This window comes from Phanerochaete carnosa (assembly GCF_000300595.1).
Source record: "Phanerochaete carnosa HHB-10118-sp unplaced genomic scaffold PHACAscaffold_10, whole genome shotgun sequence".
In the NCBI taxonomy this organism is placed as follows: domain Eukaryota; kingdom Fungi; phylum Basidiomycota; class Agaricomycetes; order Polyporales; family Phanerochaetaceae; genus Phanerochaete; species Phanerochaete carnosa.
In genome coordinates this window covers 1784096-1794443 of record NW_006767637.1, presented here as the reverse complement: position 1 = coordinate 1794443, position 10348 = coordinate 1784096, and the positions used below count along the sequence as shown (strand labels likewise).

Below are 10348 nucleotides of genomic sequence, written 5' to 3'. Positions count from 1 at the left end.
AGACGTACCACAGTCTCAAATAATGACGCCACTAGCTCTCGCAGTCTAGGGTTAGTCAAATAGTGAACTCGTGCACTATACCAAGGGCGTTTCCCTTCAGGTTATTTGAAAGTCAGAGGCTCTACTGTGCTTAAGGAATTTCCTAGGCTTTAAAGAAAGGAGTCTATTCTCTGAGAGCTAAAGAGCTCAGGGGATTAACTGCAGGTTTGCTGCTAGCTAAATCCTTGAGAGTGTGTGTGGTGCTTGGTGGGTTGGTGTGTTTTTTTGTGTCTCAGAGAACCTCTCCTATTTATACCTTTCAGCCTGTTGTTCCTTAGCCAATAGCAAAACTGGCTCTTCTATTCTACTGTAATTACTAAGCTACTTCTACTTTTATTAATAAGCATTTTGTCTGTATTAGTCAGCCTTCTGTCTGTTTTACTAATGTATTGGTAAGCTATTACTAATGTTTGTTAGAGTATTACTATATTTTGGTAATTCATAACTGTTGAGCATAGACCTTTACTAAGCATAGTTTCTAGATTACTAAGAAGCTGAGTCATATTATTAGTCATTGATTCACTTTTAGTAAGCTTAAGTGTTTATGCTTACTTTGCAGCTCTGAGTAAGCGGTTTCTTTTTGATTTGAATACCTATTATTCCTTTAGTTTTCCTATACTTATAATTATGGTGCATGACAGCGCCTGTATCGCCACCGCCTCGTCGCCGCATTACACTTCCTTGGTAAAAGCCGCACTCCAATCTCCACCGGACATCCGATCTCCGTCGGCCCGACAAACGTCATACGCCATGACATGCCAGCCCTGCCTATCTCCGAGTCCGATTGGCAACGGACATCCTATCCCCGTCGGCCTGACAACGTCATACGCTATGACACACTGGCCCTCGCTTCTCTGCCAAAGTCCCCCAGATACTAGCAGCTGCCGTAGCACAGTTGCTTATGTAACGCCTGGTCCGTGCGCAGCCTGACTAGTATATAAGGAGTTCCTTCGTCGCTACCTAGCCCCATCTCAACCTTTTGGTTTATTGGGCTAGGTAAGCCTTTGTTCATATGTTAGAATAGTCACTAATACACTTGGTTTATTGGGCTAGCTGAACAAGCTAACGCACAGTCGCCAGACCTTGTCAGCGCCACCTTCTGATTAGATCCACGCCGTATCCCTCGTGGTGTGTTAACGCAAGTCCACATCATATATCTCCTTCTTTCCAAGGCTTTCCAAGTCAAGGATCTCTTCATCCATGCCCAATCCCTGTGTGAAAGATAGAGAGTGGCCTTGTTTGAACTGAAACTTCAGCATTTGCAGCTCTTCCATTAGATCTTTGCCTATTCTGTTGTGCCGGTCTGTGGCTGTCATCTTCCCAGATGAAAAAACGCGTTTGCAAGGGACAGCAGAGCCTTGGATGGGCAATATGTCAATTACCATGCTATAAATAGTGGGAAATCTGGCTTTTAAGGCCTAATTTTTTTTTTAAAAAGCGTTAAAATTCAGTGTAAAATAGAGAAACAATTCGGAATGCAAGGTTTAATAGAGCTGTACTCACCTGCCAATATAAAAGGACATCAACGCTTGGATCTGTGGGTTCTGCAATGTATGAAAACCACTCTTGTTCCACTGTTCGTGCTGCTGGGGCCTTTGCTTTGGTTTTGAACAAAAGGTTGTGGGCTTTTTGCTGTTGAGTCTTAGGCTCTGAAACAGATGACAGTGTGGTGGCGGAGGCCATCTGTGGCTTGTATTTTTGCATCTGGAATATTTATACAGTAAGCAGAATATTCCAACAAAAAATTAAACAAAAAAGTGCAATACCTCTGCTAAGAATAACTTCTCTGCATCGTGCACCTTCTCTTGTGAACTATTCTGCTCAAACCATTCCAGCTTGTGAGCTGGATTGATAACTAACTGGTGTAAGTATTATAGGTGACAGTAATAAAATTGCCCTTACTTATAGCCAGAATATATGTGTCGCTTGCCCGGTTGCGATTACGATAATCAGCAAGTTTGTCCAAACCTTGCTGAATTATATCTGCAGCATGTGGTAGCTGAGTCTGCCTGTCTTCCCAGCATTGCTTCATTGCCTCAAATGCAGCCAAGACGTTAATAAGCGTTAGAGTTGACTGAGATGATAAAATTTGCTGGAATGCATGTGGAATCTGTTTTAACATTAGTTAATGCATTTCTTTATTTGAAAAAATGTGACTTACCTGAAGGATTTTATGAAATCTGCAACGGCTTCCACTCTTCACTGTTAAAGCTGTACTTGCACGGATCTGCAAACTCAGCCCCATGGAGAAATTTCTCAATTGCCTGTAAATAACTTAGCGCGTAGATTTTTCATGGTTGGTGTGAAAAAAATACCTTGCGAAGAAGAATGGCTCTGTCAATCATGAGACACATTAAAGACCAGCGAGTTTCAACATCTCGGAGAAGCTGAAGAGCACTTCTTTTCATTAATTCCAAAATATCTGCAAAGTGTTGTCTGCGCAAAGAAGATGCACGTATCTAAGAGTTCTAAGTTAGACAATGATGCTGTAAAATTATATAAGACCTACCGCTCGTATAAGAGTATGCAGCATTGCAATTGGATCACGACGAATGGTGTCAAGAAAATTGTCTGGAGAAAAAGCCTCAGGCTCAGAGTTTTGCGATGACTCCTTCGCAAATTCAAGCTTGGTCATGGCACTGAGAACTTTTTGACATGCCAAGTTGACAATGTGTGGGAAGCATCTGAAAACAATTGAGAAATAATAATGAATCTTTCAAACAATTACTTGCCGAATGCGTCGCTGAAGTTTGTCAAATACAATCTGATGCCTCTTTAGCTCCTTCTCAAGAGCTTCCACACAGGTGTCATTGTTGCTAGCATTGTCCATGGTGATCCAGCCAATCTGGTTATTTTTTGTTAAAATAAAACATTTATGCAAATAAGTGAATGTACCTTATAAGTGATCTTGATACGATCCAGAATATGAAGAAATGCAGCTGCAAGATGTTCACCTGTGTGTCTGGTAGGAACACGATGAAAGCCAATAAGATCTGTGCAAAGCTTCAGCTGTAGATGAGGACCATTGCCAGTGTTCTCGATAACCAGATGCAGCCAATGTGCTGTGACCGCCATGTATGGAAACAGATGAGGATCTGTCCACATGACCATGGTGAAGGAGATTTTCCCAGCTGCATTCTGAATAAAAAAACTGAATATAAACTATTTTTTTGGAAAAATTTTGCCACTTACCTGCATATCCTGACTGAGCTCATCCAGATATTCTTCAAAAACCTCCCCAACTAGAGCCCAAATAGTTGTGCAGTGAGGAATATCTTTGTCGCATAGCTCAGAACACAACAACAAAAAGATGTTGCATAGTCTCGGGTTGTCAACAACACTTAGCAACTGCAAATATTTAATCAGATCTAAAGTGTGAAAAAAACTGCAATCAAATTCTTACTTGATCATCAGCAACAATCCACTCTACAATGTAGTCAACAAAAAGCTCCTTGCTAAACTGAGGTCAGCCACCCTCGTGCTGTGCATCTGAACCTGCCTCTCTATGTTGGTGACGGCGCCACGCCTCAACATAAGTAGTAGCGCTCTTTGCTGTGATTCTGATGCCTGCTTTGTCACACACAGTAACCCAGACATCGATGTAGTTGTCACGAAAATGTCGCTGGGGATTGTCTGTACCTGCTGTGGTCTAGCCTGCCATCTGGTGCTTTGGATCTTGTTGCTTTGCAAGTCTAATTAATATATTTAGCAAATTGTGCGAAATTCAATAAATAAACAAAATCGCACAGGCAGAACTTGCACAGCTTTTGCCCACTTTCTTCTATGTGGAGAAAGGGCCAGATGTCATTTGCCTGCTTTCCATATCTGTTGTCAGCAGGTCCACGTGCTGGCAACTTCCAACGTTGACCAGCAACAGGCAAAGTCAGAGGACTTGCTGGCCGACGTGGAGTTGTAGAGATGAGAAATGGAGCTTGTCCTTGCGAAAGACCGGCATGGGGTGTAGGACTGGTAGGCAAGCTGTCACTGCCAGCAACAGCAGACAAGTTGAATGACTCATGATCTTCAGAGTGCGGAGACTGCGCTACAGTGTCACAATTTACATATGGTCTAAAATTCAGTTATTAGACAGCTATCATATATATAATCAGCTACACATCTGTCTAGTTTCTCTAGAGTTTGTGCCTCTTTCTTGTTCTCAGTGTAGAGCTCTGGTGCAGCCTGCTGTGCATGATGGCCTCTTTTTGGCGTTGCCCACTTCATCAATGTCTCTCCCTCAGCCAGATCTTGTGTTCCAGGCCCCTTCTTGCCTCCTCTCTTTTTCATTGGAGACTCCTGCACAGGCTCTTCAAAGACAAGATCTGAAGTACCACAGAGAATGAGATGAGATCAGGTGAATCTCAAAAATGCGCACCTGTAACCCTCCACTGAGTCATACTAGCCCCATTCTCAAACTCAACGTGCTTTGTAGTGGTCCTGCACCTCTTAGATGTCCTGATAGAGGTAGCCGCAGATTGTTTTACCCCTTCTAAGGCTTGGGTGCGAGCTTTGGGCATGGTGGCAAGCAAGGCGACGCGGCCCTTTCCTTATCGGGACAGCTTGACTGGCTATGAGCCAGAGCCAAGCTGCGCCACGCTGAGCCAAGCCACTAGTAAGCCATGAGCCGATTAACGGCTTGGCTCAGCTCCCACGTGGCTTGGCTTAATGGCTGAGTGGCTTTTAAGCCAAGCCGTGGCAACACTAATGCTTCAATATCACTGAACATCTGGAAAAGCTCACGATCACTGCGTGTCGAGCCTTTCTAAGGACGGTGGCAGGAGACAATGTAAAAATAGCTAGAAAGAGTATGTGTTTAGATAGGATATACAACCCCTGGTGTGGCCAGCGATATGTCGAGTACAAGGGTGGCGTGCAGACCGGTTGAGCGGACATGACTCTAGTTGGCGCCAGAGTGTCTACGTCCAACTGTGCATGGTATGTCTGGCCGGTCTATACGGAGGTTTGTTTAGCTGACCTATACTGTTGTACAAGCACTGGGTATAGGCTGTCTAAAATGTTTGTGGGAACTCTGTGAATTTTGCAGCTTGCTAAGTCCGGTAATATACCTTTTTCTCTCTCATAACCACCACCTGCTGTGCCAGTCATAAACATTCTGACCATGGCACGCTTTGTGAACTGTAAGGTAAGTAAGCATCACTTCTGAAATGAGAAGCTACACCACTCTGACACACCTTTGAAAGGTCAAGGCTACAAAAAAGTGGCTCGTCGAGTGCTGGTGCCTGAAGTGCAATGTCAGATGGGTGCCAGCGCAGACTGGGTGCAACCATGCAAAGCGCCACATGAAGGGTCCTGAAGAAGAAGATTCTGAAGACAAAGTAAGCCCTAAGCAGAAACTAACGGCCGATGAGGTGCCTGCCCAGCATCTCGCTAAGAAGAAGGCTAGAACTACGGCAGAAGTGCAGTCCCCCACCGACAGTCCACAACTGATGGTGATTGTTGGAAACACACTGTATAACCAGGAAAGTACATCTGTAGCGCATATATGCACTGATTCTATGGAATTCACTGCGTCTGAAGCCACCCTTCCGCCCTGCTCACCCCCAGATGATGTGGCTTTATCTACCTCGGAATATCTTTCAGCCTCCGCACCTCTGTCACCTGCACCCGCCGCACCATGCCCTGGATCGGCGGTACAGTCTGCTGTGTCGGAATCCCTTTCGGGCGCCGATAGCTCCTTGACCTCGGTCCCTCTGCCCCCCGCAGAGGCCTTTGCTGACCTAGAGACGCAGCACGGCAAGCCCACCGACATTGACAACTCTGGTGAGCATCCTCTACCTGAGCTTCTGGACTCTGACAACTCTATTCAAGAACATAAGCCCGGCAGCCTACAGCAACGCTTCCATCACACTCGGCACCCATATTGTTGATCACTGGGACCAATGGCACTTACAGATCTCTGCCAAGAGGGCTGCAAGGCCTGCGCTACAGGAACCCATGCAACTTCTGTCAGAGATCCTTGCAGAGCTCATCAATAGCACGCCAACGATGGAGGCCGAGCTCGACAAATGGCGTAACACACCGACCAAGCCTGGGGCCACATCTGTCAAGCAGCATTCGAGTACGCGAAGGCAGAGGCCAGACAGGATTCTTTGGAGATAGGGTATGTAAGCTCAATCAGACCGTGCAAATTGCGATGCTTACTGTCGCTCAGAGCTTGTTGCATCTTACGACAGGTTCACCAGGCTGGCAATATCCCATGCCTTGTGGGCGCCGGAACACAACAATAGCCACTGCGCCCAGCACCTCTCCACACCGTCAAATTCGCACTCACTCTATGAATATGAAGTGACCATGTACCAGAGTGCATACGAGCCGTACGTCCACGTACATCGTCATCAGTGCCATGAATGCTTTACCGGCTATGGTGCGAACAAGGTTGGCCATTTATTGGAGATGTATCAAAAAGGCAATGAACATGAAAGCGACAAGTATGAAGATGAGGCCGAGCAAGAAGAGGTCAGTCACCACTCCAGCTGCCCGTCCTTGTACTGCGCGGCTGACCACACATCTCGTAGCGAGAATACAACCTGGCTTTACTCCAACTACTGGGATGAAGCGCGCTTGCGGTACACTTCCAAGTGAACACATGCAGCGATTCAAATTGACTCTGCACCGGCAAGTCCGTGGCCTTCTGCGACGACCTTGTTTGGAACAGCTAGAGTGTCAGCCATGGCAACTCTCCCTGTCGTTCACTCCCTCCCTCTGTTGCCGTCTTTGCCATCAAAGAAGCCGTACGAGAGCTCCATACCACACCCGTCTCCTCTGCTTCCATCGTCTAGTAAGGCTCAGAATTGCTGTCAGCGTCGCTGCTGGACTCGGTATTGCTGCTAGACTCGGCGCTGCTTTCTGTGCTCTGGCGACGGCGGCGGCGCCCTCCGTGCTTGGAATGCTTATCCTTGCACTTTTGGCTGTTGCGGCTTAAACCACCACCTGTCTCCTCTGTCTCAAGGAGGGCAGGATCAACAACCATTGCTTTGCAATGCTGGGCATTCCGGCCCACGGGACGGCAGGTACGAGCAGTTGCATGATCACAGGTGCAGGCACTAGGTAGCGATGGTGGCGGTGTGCTCTGCGTGGTGCAGGAGGGTATAGCTGAGTGGGATTTTTACTTCTTACGGCTCAGAGGTTGCTGGTGGCTGTCTGGAACATGAGAAAGGGGTAGGAAAAGGGGATGGAGGACGGTGTATGATTATTTATTGGTATTTCTGACATTTCTGACATAAATTAAAGTTGCCTATTTGGGCTCCCGCCATATCAGTGTGGATCCGAATAGACTGCACATAAGCATGCTTCTTATACCTATTCAGACAATACAAGCCGGTATTTATTACTTTGATTCAGTCATTATTATACCGCCTATAGTCTCTCTTTTACTTTCATTCAAGCCAAGTAAACAGCCACTTGTTACTTTTTTTTAGTTCCGTATGGGCCGTTTGTGCCAGAGATCATTATATCAAATATGCAGGCGTCCCGATAGGTCTACATTGGCACCCTGTCACGAATCCTCCTACTTGATCTCTCTCTTGTCTAGCTAACTATGTCTGGCCGTCCATAGAGTGTTCAATGAGATCTGAACGTAATGCACATGGAGTTTAAGCAGACGGTTTAATATTACCCTTCCGGCAGCTCCCCATAGCCGCTCAAACTGCGGCTAGGCGTACACTTGTCAGCCACACCTGACACGCAGTGAATGTTAATTACTACTAAATAGTACTAATTAACACTAATTAATATAGTAACATTAATTAACTGACCTCTCCTATTATGCTTACATTTCTAATAGTAAATTAACACTAATGTAGTAATTCATTCATGAACTGTTCATGAACTATTCATTAGCTATCTCTTTAATATTCATCAACTGTTATTTGGTGTTAATGAGCTGTTAATTGGCTGTTATTTCAGTATTTTTAGCTTCAAAATCAATGTACCAAACTCAAATTTAATTCTATACATATTTCTTATGCTATACAACATATTGATAGCTCTATACAAGCATAATATTCAGAAAAAAAAAGAAAAAAAAGAATGGCCCCAATGAAAATTAAACCCCAGTCTCACTACTTTCAAACTATCTGCTGGAACATGCACACTTTAACCACTGAACCATAGAGCTCACATAAACTTTACACTTCAATGTTCCTATATACACTCAGCTAACAACTTACAAATAATTTCTAAGTGCAATCTAGAAGTTTAACACATATTCACACTTCTAGGTCTAAATATAACTGTTGCCCTTGTATATAATGCTAGATGTATAATGTTTGATACAACTGTCATTTGCTAATATAACAACCTTTAATACATACAGTGGCTTTTTGCAATAGATTATCAACTATTGCTTTAGCTACTGAATCTGCCAGTTAAAATAACATGTTGTTAGTATGCATATAGTAATAAATAACGTGCAGAATAAATATAACATTCTATAACACAAATACAGTTGTATATAGCTTATTAGCTAGAACTTAGCAAAAAGAAACTATTTGCTGTTATTGCAATAGAACATGGAAGCTAGTCTATGTATATAAAATATGTTAGTGATGTTAAAAGCTGTATATATTACCTTTTGCTCTAAAACTAGCATTTTATTCTACTACTTGTGTTGATAAAATGTATTACTGCAATCTTTGACAATTAGCAGTTTGAAATACGAGATATAAACATAAAAACTTCTTTTATGTGATGTATTTGTATTTAAAGACGTTAGATATATTTGGGCGCTTAAATGGCGCTTAAATGGCGCTTAAATGACATTTTAATACATTTTTAAAACAGCTTCATTATCAAATATAGTTTAATAAAATGTTACAAATTATACTTACTTTTATGGCTTACTTTAAATACTAATAGCATCTAGCTAATGTTACTAGTAATTACATCTTTTTGAACTACAAATCCAATAATTAGATTGGAAACTAAAATAGATAACTATAAGAGCAAATAATAAAGATCAGCACAAGTCAAAACTAAACTTATTAACAGTTGTCAAAATTTAAAAAAAGTAAAATAAAAACTCCTCATTTAAAGCTGTAAATGACTTTATACATATTACAAAATATACAATGACTATTTAAAATAATGTGTAACACTGCAAAGAAAGATCAAAGTTTTTGCTACATTTTTTTTTTTTTTTACAATTACTATGGCAAACTAAATAGTATATATATAAATCTTACACTAGAATACTAATAGCATCTTTTTGAGGTATTATTTTGATACAAATACTGAATGCACAAAAATTGTAGCGAAATGGCTGGAAAATAGGTATATATTATAAGAACTATAAAATACTATAATTTACAAGATTAAATATAACTGTGCTTTAGCAATATTTTATACTATGTGACACTGCTATAATATATTAAAGATATAACATATTATTGAAATAGCTAAGCTATAAGGATATTTATATCTGTTAAATAATAAAAACATGCATATACACTTATCTTTAAACAGCACTGATAGTAGCTGAAGCATGTATAATATAATATTAAATGTATCTTTCAATAGAAGATATTTTGTACATTTAACATGAAAACTTTAAACTAATATTTGCAGAGCAAATTAGTACTAATAGTATACTAATAGCAAACAGTGAACTAATGAGTGTAAGTAATATGTAGCTAACATATATAATACGCAAGGGACTTATAATTAATATTGAAAAAACAGATCAATATTAGATTATATTAATTACAATGATCTATGGAGCATATATAATGTATAGCTAACATGAATAGTATACAAAGAACTTGCAGCTACCATATTGAGAGCAGATTAGCATTTATAGTATATCATTAATAAATAGTGAACTGCTTAGCAGAATAAGTATATAGCTAACAAGAAAAGTATACAAAGAGTGTACAAATAGCATTTTAAGAACAGATTAGCATTTATAATGTAACATTAAGAAATAGTGAACTGTTTAACAGATTGAATGTATCTTTCACAAAAATAACATACAAAGAACTTGTGATTAGTATTGAGAGAACAGATTAGCAAATATAATGTAACTTTAACACAAATAGTATGCAAAGAACATATGATTAACACTCAGAGAACAAATTAGCAAATATAATGTAACTTGAACAAATAGTGAACTGTTCAGCAGATATAGTGTACAGCTAACAAAGATAGAATAATAAGAACTTCAGATTAGTATTCACAGAATGAAATAACAGTTTTAACATTTTTATAACAAACAGTGAACTAATTAACATATTTAACAAACTAAAAGTTTTGCACTAATGAAGAGAGAACAAATTGGCTGATATAAGATGCAGTT

General features: G+C 41.1%; 2 protein-coding genes across 2 annotated transcripts; one reads left to right on the top strand and one right to left on the bottom strand.

The window, feature by feature from the left end:
* Positions 1-1172: 1172 nt before the first annotated feature.
* PHACADRAFT_103156 (uncharacterized protein) lies at positions 1173-1722 on the bottom strand (the record flags this gene model as incomplete). The annotated part of the gene is made up of 2 exons (XM_007400445.1): positions 1173-1457; positions 1543-1722. The coding sequence occupies 2 exons, from the start codon at positions 1720-1722 to the stop codon at positions 1173-1175; spliced, it is 465 nt and encodes a 154-aa protein (XP_007400507.1).
* A 3557-nt stretch (positions 1723-5279) lies between these two features.
* PHACADRAFT_187889 (glycosyltransferase family 49 protein) lies at positions 5280-6639 on the top strand (the record flags this gene model as incomplete). The annotated part of the gene is made up of 3 exons (XM_007400444.1): positions 5280-5817; positions 5882-6115; positions 6209-6639. The coding sequence occupies exons 1-3, from the start codon at positions 5337-5339 to the stop codon at positions 6637-6639; spliced, it is 1146 nt and encodes a 381-aa protein (XP_007400506.1). The 5' UTR covers positions 5280-5336.
* Positions 6640-10348: the final 3709 nt, after the last annotated feature.